The sequence below is a fragment of the Chrysoperla carnea genome, chromosome X, assembly GCF_905475395.1.
Source record: "Chrysoperla carnea chromosome X, inChrCarn1.1, whole genome shotgun sequence".
NCBI lineage: Eukaryota > Metazoa > Arthropoda > Insecta > Neuroptera > Chrysopidae > Chrysoperla > Chrysoperla carnea.
This window is the reverse complement of record NC_058342.1, coordinates 25,129,555-25,141,594: the sequence shown is the minus strand read 5'-3', so window position 1 is coordinate 25,141,594 and position 12,040 is coordinate 25,129,555. Positions and strand designations below refer to the sequence as shown.

The window sequence follows — 12,040 nt, the reverse complement described above, 5'->3', positions numbered from 1 at the left end:
CACAGCTCATGGATTGAGGACGAGCATACTCATAGATTTGCGATCTGGTGTTGTCTGCCAGGTCGTTCTCAAATATATATCAGCGGGAATGAATTTAAACGAGATCGTTTGAACTGAGGTGAACTGAAAGCTTTCATTTATCGAGCTATAAGCCTTTAATGTCGAAGACATTTACCAATAATATACGAAAAAGGTTAAGCTAATTTTTTACATTCCCACAGCATGAAGTTTGACAAACTTCATTACGTAATTCATCAAGCTTTAAAAAATCACACAGCTTGAGTAATGGATTTAGTATTCGTTCTTGTAAATGAAAATCTAGTAGTGAGCGTTCACATATATAATGTAAGTTCATTTCTGACAGCAAGTAAAATGGTGATTGGAATAATGTTACAGCTTTAATATGACTTTGAAAATAATTCAAAAAAACTTTTCGCAAAAAAATTTGTTTCACACCATGTATTCAATAATAAAATGGAAGGGGTAAATATTCGGTTAAACGATGGATAACTGTTTAATTCTAAATGGATAACCGTTTAATTCAAAACATGAACCGAAAGTTTTTATACACAATTGCGTAACCTATACAAGTAAAAGGATCCGCCCAATTCGATTCTTAATTTATAATTAACTTCAATTTTTAATTTATCGACACACAGGAATTTAAATTAATTGAATCTTGTGAGTAATTGTAGTAAAAGATGCAGATTTAATCAGCGACCTACCATTTTGTTAGTATCAGATTTACGGTTACTCATTTATTGAATATCAAAATCGGATCGGCCTTTAAATTATTAATTGGCCTCATTATATCTGAGTTATGTAAATTTGATACCATTTCAAAATGGGAAAACGCAATTTAGATACAATTTTTTCACAATAAATATATAAAAATAGCTTTGCTAATATTAATAACACTTTTCTTTTTGATTTTCTAATATTTATTCTTTTCGCTAAAACAAAAATACACTAAAAAAATAAATATTACTAATTACATACACAAAATCGCAAACTGCACACTTGTAACTATATTCAAACAATTGCTTTATTATGAACTAAAAGAAGATGGCATTATTAATACTCTACGATTCGAATGCAAAAAAAGATTTTAAATTCTATGAGCGCTAAATATAAGTCTATATTGCTTTAAGTTTATGGCTATTGTAGTTTATTTATTAGGGTGCGTTCACTTAGTTTACGATTGTTCATTTTAATTTAAAAATGAGACTACTGTCGTAAATGGGGTTGCTGCACTTTCGAAGTAAATAAGTAAAATTGCAAATCTACAAGGGAAATTTTTGTAAACTTTGATCGGCATATAATTTGCACTGCGCCTAAAATAGAGTATTTTGGAATTGTAGAGTTAAAGTTATGCCGACTTCTTTAGATTAAAAAAACAAACAAATAAAAAAACTAAAAACATTTTGACGAAGATATTATTTATAAAATTATCTTGCCTATTCGAATTGTTATGGTCGAAAAAAATAAAGCACATATCAGTAAAATTTACATCGTATTTTCATGGCTTAAAAAAATTATGTTCGAATCAAAATAGACTATAACATATTCGTCGAAATTTTAAACTACATATACAATGCGAATCCAATCTCTCGAAATAAAATTGCGTGCATGTATAAAGTTTAAAATAATTTATTTTTAATCAACCCCACTACATCCCCCTTCTCTCATAACTAATAAGATGCTCATTCTTTTGTGACTTTTCTTCAAAAATCCATCTCTCACAAGCAAAAAAAAAAATCAAACTGCATTACATTTTTTTTTTTAAATAAAAAATTTTTATTTAATTATTCACATTTATATTCGCACAAATTTTTTGGAAATCATCATTTTTCTTAGATATTAAAATAAACGGGAGTGGTTAAGTATTCGCCGCCAAAATTTCGTGAACGGCAACTTAATTTTATTATTCCGATGCGTAACGTTTAAAACAATTTTATGCGGAGTTTTAAATTTGTCGGATGAAATTTCGATAGCGAATAATTAATCCTTACCGTAGAAAAAGAGTATTTTGCACTTTTTAAGATATAAAAATTTATTGAAATTTTTCTATGCCATAATTATTAAAAAGAAAAACATTTTTTTAAGTTTTTCCAGTTTTATTTAAGTTTTTCTTTTAAAACGAAATATATAGACATTAACTACTGTTGCAATGGGAATTTTTAGCATCCCTTAACATTAAAAAAAAAAACAGAATGTATATAATTTAACAATTGTAAGTTCCTCCATGATGGGTTATTTTTTTGTAAAATCTCGTTGTTAATCTTAGCCATTGTGCCATTTTGTTTTTTTCGTTCAACGATAATAATTCTATACGCATCCATGATATATTCATTTCTTGCAGATTTTTCCATCTTATTTCGAAACTAAACACAAAGGATTCATTTGTTTTTTACACTCTCACGTTCTTTTCGTGAAGCGGAAGTAAAAATATTACTTGGCGGCATATTTTTAGAATTTAAAAATTAATCGGAGGAATAAAATCAATCAATTGAGGTTAATTCGATCAAAAAAATGCTTTTTGTGTTTTAAATAAATAAATAACACGGATATTTTGATTTCTGCACTTTAAGAACTTAAACTGAGGTCATTCGAAACGTAAAACATGCAAATTTTTGAACGTGCATTACAGCAATATGTATTCTTCAATGCACGTTAGAGCTTTAGTTAACACTAAGCAATTTTAACAAAGCTGTGCAGCTTAAACCAAGATGCGTTGAAATTGACGCTCGTGTGACTTGAGTTTTAGGGGCACTTTAAATAACAAATCTAAATCTAATAGCAATCATGTCCGGCTTAAAACAATAGGGCCGATAAAATATCGAAATTATTATCGGAATTTTGCACACTCAAATTCGAGAATAAGCATTTCGTAAGATTTTATTGATTTATGAGTCTGATATTTTGAATTCTATTTTGTCAGTCAAAGTTTGTTTTCTTTTTTCTGCACTTTTCAGGTAGCGCACACTAGAGTTTAATTGAGTGTACTTATCGCAGCTAACTAACTTTATTAGCTGTTCAGTTAATAGCCTAGCCTTTACTAAAGGCCGCTCAACTAGCGGCCTGAATTACATTCAACCGTAGCGTCTAATACAACATTTAATGAACTGGCTGGCTGATGCTTAGGCCATTCATCCAATAGGGTAACCAAACAAAAAATATTATTGATTAACGGAAGTTAAACTTCCATGGCATTTGGATCCGCAAAAAACTTTGTTTTTAATTTAACCACATCTATTATTGCGACACTGATTCACAGTTGGCCTAAAACTTAATTTTTGGAATAACTGACCATCAAAAGATGACTGACATGACAGTGAAAACCAGTTTTTAATAGTATCATACTTAGTTCCAACTTTTTGTCACTACACTCTTCCATTTTAATATTTTTTGCGAAAACGCAATCAAAACTGTTGTTAGAAACACAAACAATATTGTTGCTTGCCGACGCCATATTGGCAGTGTGAGTTTCAGCGCCAGGTAGTAGGAAATGGAACTAAATTAAAATAACTAGGCTTTGGAAGACCTTAAACGTTATCGATCCGTGTCATTTGCCTAGCTGTTTGATTGAATGGCTGAATATCGTACAGTTGAACGGCGCCGTTTAGTAAAAAGGCTAAACTGTTAATTGAAGGGCTAATTAAGCTACGATATGCGCAAGCTCAAAAAAATGTAGTAAAAAAAAAGAAACAAAATGACAATTTAAAACAATGTGACCAAAAATGTTGTCAATGTAAGAAAATACAAATTCTTAAAGAAGAAATAAAATGGAGGGGATGCAGAATTTAATGCGTCATATGCGTATAAAGTATTAAATTGTTTATTTAAAAAAATTGTTAAATTATACATATTCTTTCTCCTTGTTAGTATTAATATTAAAAATAACTGTTTTTAAATTTAAAAAAAATAAAAAAATAACATTCCATTTTAAAATCTAGTATTGAGTGTACTTAATATTTAGTTTTATTACTGTAAAAAAAAGTATATTTAAAAAAAAAAAATTCTAAAAAACTGCTATTTAACTTGTCGAATACACATTATTTCTACAACAAAAAAACAATCGAAAATGTTTCTAAAATGTTCTATTTATTATTTTTTCTCGATTTATTTTTATAAATGGTGAAATTTTTCCGTTACATATGGTGACACATACACAAACACAAAAAAAACGTGCACAAAAAAGTGGTAAGATTATTTTTGAAGGACAATAAAAAATTTTTTGGAAGGAATTCACCACCAATTTTTTAAGTCTCCTCGATCCCTTAAAAAATATATTAAATGCGTCTAATATTCAGATTTGAAAACATTTTAGAAACATTATACAAAAAATATTTTGGAAATATCAAATATTTAAATATTAATTATTAAAAAATATGAAAAAAAACTACAAAAAATATTGCTTTTAATAAAAATTTTAAAAATAAGGACAAAAAGAAAATATTGTTAATTGAACACCATACAGAAAATCGTTTTTTGTGTTATAAATACATTGGAAAATATATGTACCTATAATACAAAGAAAAATGAAAAAAATAATATAATGTATAACAATTATCATTTTTTCAGTTTTGATTTTTTTTTCTTTTTGGTATAATGAAAAATAATAAAAACATTGCCTGTGTTATAAAAATCATTTGTTTTCTTATTTATTACAATCCTTTCCAAAATCCTTAAGAATCTCGACTTTTTCATCACCTAATAAAAAATAAGATGAAAATTCTCTCTTACCAAGAGTCCAAACGCAATCTTACGAAATTATCTATTTTTCACATTCGACGTAAAGTATTCAGTAAAAATATTCCATGGTAAAATTGACACATGGTATGATCTTGCGAAGGTAGGTGCTTGAATTATACTTCAGTCAAAGATGTAGCAGATTAAGGAAAATGAAATAAATCGCTTAATTTTTCCTCAAATCTGGTGGAATATGTTTCTTAGATGTCAAATGTCATTCGTAAACCATGAGTTAGTTGCACAAATGTTTCTATTTGTTAAAAAACAATAAATTTTTTATTAAACTTAACGATTCATGTAAAAGTTTACCGTTTAAATTGATTAACAATTTATTAACAAATACAAACTTTCATTTATTAACAAATAGAAACATTTGTGCAACTAACTCATGGAATGATATTTGACACCTAAGAAACATATTCCACCAATGTAAAATATTCGACTAAATTTCAAATTTGATATTGTCACAGATACTTTAAATTTGATATTAAAGCCCTCGTTTGAATAAAAACTTAAAGTTTTCTAGTTTGGTTTCTATTTTGTCAATAACTTGTCAATGATTTCTATGTCATCACATTCATGTACTGGTACTATATTTTGCAACCCACCAGATGCCCTAAAACGAATTATATTCGCCTGCAAGCACAGTATAGCTCACAGACATATAATATTATAAACTAGAAATACAGGAGTAAATCGTCAGGTCGGCGTTCTCAATATATTTATAATGTGAGTTAAAAAAAGGCGGTTGTATTCAATTACAGTATATACCTCCCTCTACAGTTTTTTTGAAAGCCATGGTAAGCAGAAAACGATCTTCCCATTCGTTATGTACAAAGTTCGGCGGGGTATGTTATTTATACTATAGTAAGCCAGGAAGATAGCTCACTAAAATATGGCATCCTGATTTGAAAGTATTCTACACAAAATATCAACGAGCAGATTTGAGTGAAAATAGTTGTATTTGATGTGTTTCGTCAAGTTGACGCCAGTTCATCACTTTGATGATACTCATTGAATACAACTATTATTGTATAACCAGCAACGACATCTACCCAAAAAATGGCAGAAGCTCGAGAGAATATCATTCACATTCTAGAAGAAGACAAGAAATCGGACTAAGGCTGCACTGGTGTCATATTACATTGTGACCAAAATTTAAATAAAAAACAAATGAAAACAAACAATTGACTGAGTTAATTGTTGAAACACCAAGTATAGACAGTATTGATTACTCTATCACATTACACATATACCTAAACATGTCACACATACATAATTGATAATCCCATATTAATACATACTATAAAATTTGCATCTAATGTGTGCCCTCATGAGTAAACAGTGATGTATACAAAAAAATGTTTCAAACAAAAGTTGTTTATTTTTTTATAAGGAACATTTTTTACTTTTAAACTTTTGTTCTATCTCTAACGCTTTGCAAGATGGGTCCTACGGAACCAAGACCCAATTGACCTATGTTGCTCATTTACGAACTCAATCCTCAATCTCACTTTTTACGTCCTGAGTGCGCTGTAAAAATTTCAGTTTGATACGTTTTCGTTTTTGAGTTATCGTGATCACAAACGAACGGACGGCCGGACAACCTAAAATGGACTAATTAGACGATTCTATGAACACCTATACCAAAATTTTGTTTGTAGCATCAATATTTTTAAGCGTTACAAACTAGGGACTAAACTTAATATACTATGTATATTTCATATATACATGGTATAATAAAAATTTTCATTTGTCTTGCAAAGCGCGTTCTGTTTCGTATTTTCTACTACCCATAATTCAACTCTAGCATAAAAAAATACATGGAACGGGTTGTAAAAGAGGAGTGCCCGGCAAAGTTTTAAAAAAATTTAGGAATTAGAAAAGTTAATTTATTACTATAACAGAGATCTATAAGTCTATTTAGGTATATGTTCAAGTCATATATGTAATACTCCTATATGGTCAGTTGGCATGGGACAGAACGTCCCAACATTATCTGACAATATATTATTTTCTGTATCCTTCACGAGACTTTGACCACCACGCTCATGCTTGTCAACATGACAATTCTCTAAAATAATCCAAAACAACAGTAACAGATACGCAGAACAGGCTTAGTCACTTGAAGGAAACAGAGCACTAGTAGTTAAGTAAACCCGAACACGATAGTACTATCACTTGTTACCACTACCCTGGATTTGATCTGGAGTCTCCAATTTATGATATTTGTCTTCAGGCGATGGCTCAAATTTTCTGGATTTAAACAAAAAATATAATTTTTAGCATAATCATCAAAATAAATTGTAGGCGCAATGATCCCTTTATTTTTAAGGTAGGTTTACAATCAAAAAAATTAACATTTTGCAGAAGTTTCCAATTTTACAGATCCTTTGAAATGTGAAAATGGAAAAATTACTTTTCTGAAGTTTCATTCCTTCAAAAAAATTCTTTGAAATGTATAGAAAAGGAAATTCTTTTGAGAAACAATATTCCTTAAAATATGCTCTCATTTCGTCTACATGCTGATATATATATATGGAAGTCATATGTCCAATAAAATATTTTCATATATACAGAGGAAAATTAAAAGAAAAATTTATTTAATTTAAATATTTTTTCATAAAAATCAAAAATATTTGTCTACCTTAAAGAGGAAAAAATTAAAATTTTTTCTGAAAATTTTATTCTAAATAGAGAACAAAAAAATTTATTTAAACATGTTAAAAATTTGTCAAGTAAATTGTATTATTTAAACGACACATGATTAGTTACACATACTGTAATTAGTGAACATAATCGTTGAACACTTGAAAATCATAGAGATGAATACTCAATGTAGGTCACACTTCGGTACGAAAGTCGTCGATATTCAGTAATCAGCCATTCCTGCTAAAACGCCACAGGAATTCACTAGTTCAAAATGTTATCTGCAACAGTAAGGGCGTTGAAACCGGCCCTCGGGCTCGAAAAATTAACTCAAGAAACTGCCAAAGCAATTTCTGCATTTTCAGTGAACAGTGAGTTGAAAATTTATTCATTTTCATTTTTAAATGTTTTTTTTTTATCGCTTTTTAAAAAATCCATGCGTTCATTTTCATATCGATTAGTTCACGTAATATATTCGATCATGTAATAAAACTTACTTATTCATTTGTTTTAAACATTCAATTGTCTCATAAAATCGTATACATTTGTTTTTAAAAGTTAATGTTTAATTTTTTTTGCTTAATCCATTCGATTTTTAATGTCCGGCCGCTACTTGCATAACACCTCACCCCAGTAACATTTGACAAATATGGCTTTAAAAAATGTTATTTAAAGTTCATTTAGGACAATTACATAATCATAAACACATGTTAATCGAATTGTATGTGTTTAATTTCATAAAAATTTGTTAAAAAATTTTGTTACGTAACCAAAGTTTAATACAAGATTTAGAGATATTATAATTCAGCCATCTTTAAAATTTAATCAAATTTATTTAAATACTAAATTTTTTGATAAAATTCATCGATTTTTGAAAAATTTTGAGATATTTCTTGTTTGCATGTAAAAAATTTCGTTTTTAAGCTTATCTTTCAAAAAAATTGTGAGTTTTTCGAATGTACTATACTGCTTAAAATTATTGTTCCACTCATTTTTTGAAAATATTTCAAATTTATTTCGAATGTATATATTGTTCGGAATTAATGTACCATCTATTTATAATTTGTTTATAGGTTAAATGTTATGTAAAATTAATAACCCACTAGAAATAAGCAAAGTTTTTGTTTCAATGCAATAATTAGTTATGTAAAGTCATTCATAAGCTTAAATTGTAGGTTTTCGGTCTTTGTACGGGAATAAAAAACCCGATTACCCTTGTATACCCGATTTCTTTATTTCTCGATAAGCATCAATTTAAACGAAAATTTACAATAGCTAGAACTTTAAAAATATAATTGAGAAAACTTTTTTGCTTTTAGTACATTTTCGATTAAATTGTTATTAATTAATTTTTTATTTCTACTATTCGAGCTCGAAACCTATAAATTTAAGCTGCAAACGGCCTACATATTAGTTTTTATATGTTAGTTTTTCTCTGGTTATCATTTGTATTGTCATGTTCGGAATTAATGTTCCATCTAATTATAATTTGATATATAGGTTACATGTTATGTAAAAGTAACAAATTTAATGTTTTGTTTTAGAACGCAACTATGCTGCAGCAGCAAAAACACCCCAAGGCAAAATCGTTGCGGTCATTGGTGCCGTAGTCGACGTACAATTCGAAGGTGAATTACCACCAATTCTAAATGCCCTCGAAGTACAAGATCGTCAACCACGTCTTGTACTTGAAATCGCCCAACATTTGGGTGAAAGTACAGTACGAACAATTGCCATGGATGGTACCGAAGGTTTAGTTCGTGGCCAAAAGGTAGCCGACACCGGTTTTCCAATCAGAATTCCAGTTGGTGAAGCATGCTTGGGTCGTATCATCAATGTAATTGGTGAACCAATTGACGAAAGAGGACCTGTACTAACCGATAAGCGTGCTTCCATCCATGCTGAAGCTCCCGAATTCAGTGAAATGAGTGTCGACCAAGAAATCTTGGTAACTGGTATCAAAGTCGTCGATTTATTGGCCCCATACGTAAAGGGTGGTAAAATTGGTCTTTTCGGTGGTGCTGGAGTCGGTAAAACTGTATTGATTATGGAACTTATCAACAACGTTGCTAAAGCTCATGGTGGTTACTCAGTATTCGCTGGTGTCGGTGAACGTACCCGTGAAGGAAACGATTTATACCATGAAATGATTGAATCCGGTGTCATCAATCTAAAAGACAAAAGCTCCAAAGTAGCCCTTGTATACGGTCAAATGAACGAACCACCAGGCGCTCGTGCCCGAGTCGCTTTGACTGGTTTAACTGTTGCTGAATATTTCCGTGATCAAGAAGGACAAGATGTATTGCTTTTCATTGACAACATTTTCAGATTCACCCAAGCCGGTTCAGAAGTATCCGCTTTGTTGGGTCGTATTCCATCCGCTGTAGGTTATCAACCAACTTTGGCCACTGACATGGGTACCATGCAGGAAAGAATTACCACAACCAAAAAGGGATCCATTACCTCCGTACAAGCTATCTATGTACCAGCTGACGATTTAACTGATCCCGCTCCAGCTACAACATTCGCCCATTTAGACGCCACCACTGTATTATCCCGTGCCATCGCTGAATTGGGTATCTATCCAGCTGTAGATCCACTCGATTCCACATCACGTATCATGGACCCAAATATCATTGGTGCTGAACATTACAACATTGCCCGTGGTGTACAGAAAATCTTACAAGATTACAAATCACTTCAAGATATCATTGCTATCTTGGGTATGGATGAATTGTCTGAAGAAGATAAACTTACTGTCGCTCGTGCTAGAAAGATCCAACGTTTCTTGTCACAACCTTTCCAAGTTGCTGAAGTTTTCACTGGTCATCCTGGAAAATTAGTACCTCTTGAAGAAACAATCAAAGTAAGTTAACAAATAAAAATGTCTACAGGGCGATCAATTTTATAGGAACTAGGCTTTTATCATTGACATTTTCAGTCTATGTATGTATCTTGCGGACAAAAAAATTGCAACACAATCTATGTATCACAAATATTTGGTTATGGCAGCAAAATGTTGTTTATTGCCCGCAAGAATATGTTTGTTATTTTGATGCTCTAGAGGCCAAAGGCTTGGCCTGATTTCAATGATTCTTACGTCAATCAATTTGTCTATTTAATACTCATTTAACATAGTTCGTCGACTTTCATTTTTTTCTCTTTTGTACTATCATGTCCTTAGTGGTGACATTTGCAAGGCTAAGACAAATCGATTAACGTAAGAATAATCAAAATCGATCCACGCGGTCCTTCATTCGGTTATTTAATTTACTCTTCAAATTTCGATGCAACTTAAGGAAGAAAATATATAAAAAAATACACGTATTTCTCATTTAAAATTGAACACTTTGTCAAGTTTTACTGTTTTACCGAGAGTTCAAAAAATCCAGTAGCTTCAATTAGCGTATAACATTAACTATCACATTAAAATGGCAGGTTGTTTTTAAGCAGGACAAAATATTAAAGGTTAATTTTATTAATTTTTTTTAGGGCTTCACAAAGATCCTCGCGGGTGATTACGATCATTTACCCGAAGTAGCCTTCTACATGGTTGGTCCCATTGAAGAAGTTGTAATAAAAGCAGAAAAATTAGCAGCTGAAGCCGCCGCTTCAAATTAAGAACATTCTACAAAAATTTTAGAGAATAAATGAAAAAAATTTTTTATATTCGGTTAGAAGAAACTGATTTTTATTTTGATCTATTTTAATTCCCCCAACAATTAATTATGTCACTCTTAGCGAAAAACGTACATGTGTTATAAAAAAAATGTGATCATTTTAAAGGAAACATCAATTTTTATGGCTTAGTCAAAAAATAATTCTGTAAGATCAAAAATAAGGAACTACCTAATTGTTAACAAAAAAAAAAACTTTAAATAAATGAAAAAAAATTCCAAAAAAATTTATATCTCGTTTTTTATTTTATCTGAATTTTTTATATTACAGTGAAACCTCCTTAAAATACAAATTCATGGTGAGCACATCACTGGTAAATCTAGAAATGTCAGGGATTTTTTTTAGTTTCGTAAAATTTTCATGCCACTATCAAAACAGTTTAAAAGTACTAATTTTTTCAGGCAATATTTGAATTATTCAACTGAAAAACCTGGAAGCAAATTTTATTTTTGGAAAACAGTGGACACGGTGAAATTGTTATGAAACTTTTTCTGAGGACACAACTGTGAAATTAGGGCATTAAAGGTCATAAAGATTCATCCTTAAACGAATTGCGGATCGTTTGCTTTAATAGTCAAATTTCTTCTAAGAAAATTTTATGTTTTATTGCTGAAAAATTTGAGGACGCTGTGGAACTAGAACATTATTGTAGGGATGAAAGATCGAATACCTAAGGTCAAATTGCATAATCATTTTATGTAATATTTAAAATTGAAGTACTGAAGACTTCGTACTTTAAAGAAACAAATTGCGAATCGTGTGGCTAAAGAAAATTATACCTTATATTTTATTTAATGGATTTTATAAACGGAGTGCTTTTTACAAACTTTTATTTAGTTTTCCCGTTGCCTGTATGTAATCAAATCTTGCAAGTCAAATTGGACCCACTTCCCGATTTCCGATTGAGCTGAAATTTTGCATGCACATTTAGTTTGGATGACAATGTATGGTAAGGTTGTTT

General features: G+C 30.3%; 1 protein-coding gene across 1 annotated transcript; it reads left to right on the top strand.

Annotated features, from left to right (window-relative positions):
* The first annotated feature begins 7,612 nt into the window (after positions 1–7,612).
* LOC123302507 (ATP synthase subunit beta, mitochondrial) lies at positions 7,613–11,305 on the top strand. The gene is made up of 3 exons (XM_044885461.1): positions 7,613–7,772; positions 8,946–10,267; positions 10,894–11,305. Exons 1-3 carry the CDS (start codon positions 7,676–7,678, stop codon positions 11,020–11,022), a joined length of 1,548 nt encoding a protein of 515 aa, XP_044741396.1. The 5' UTR covers positions 7,613–7,675; the 3' UTR covers positions 11,023–11,305.
* Positions 11,306–12,040: the final 735 nt, after the last annotated feature.

Excerpts from the sequence above, each read along its gene's own strand:
- LOC123302507 (XM_044885461.1), top strand. The coding sequence starts at position 7,676 with ATGTTATCTGCAACAGTAAGGGCGTTGAAACCGGCCCTCGGGCTCGAA. Across the intron at positions 7,773-8,945 it reads TTCTGCATTTTCAGTGAACA|AACGCAACTATGCTGCAGCA; the intron begins GTGAGTTGAAAA and ends GTTTTGTTTTAG. Across the intron at positions 10,268-10,893 it reads CTCTTGAAGAAACAATCAAA|GGCTTCACAAAGATCCTCGC; the intron begins GTAAGTTAACAA and ends AATTTTTTTTAG.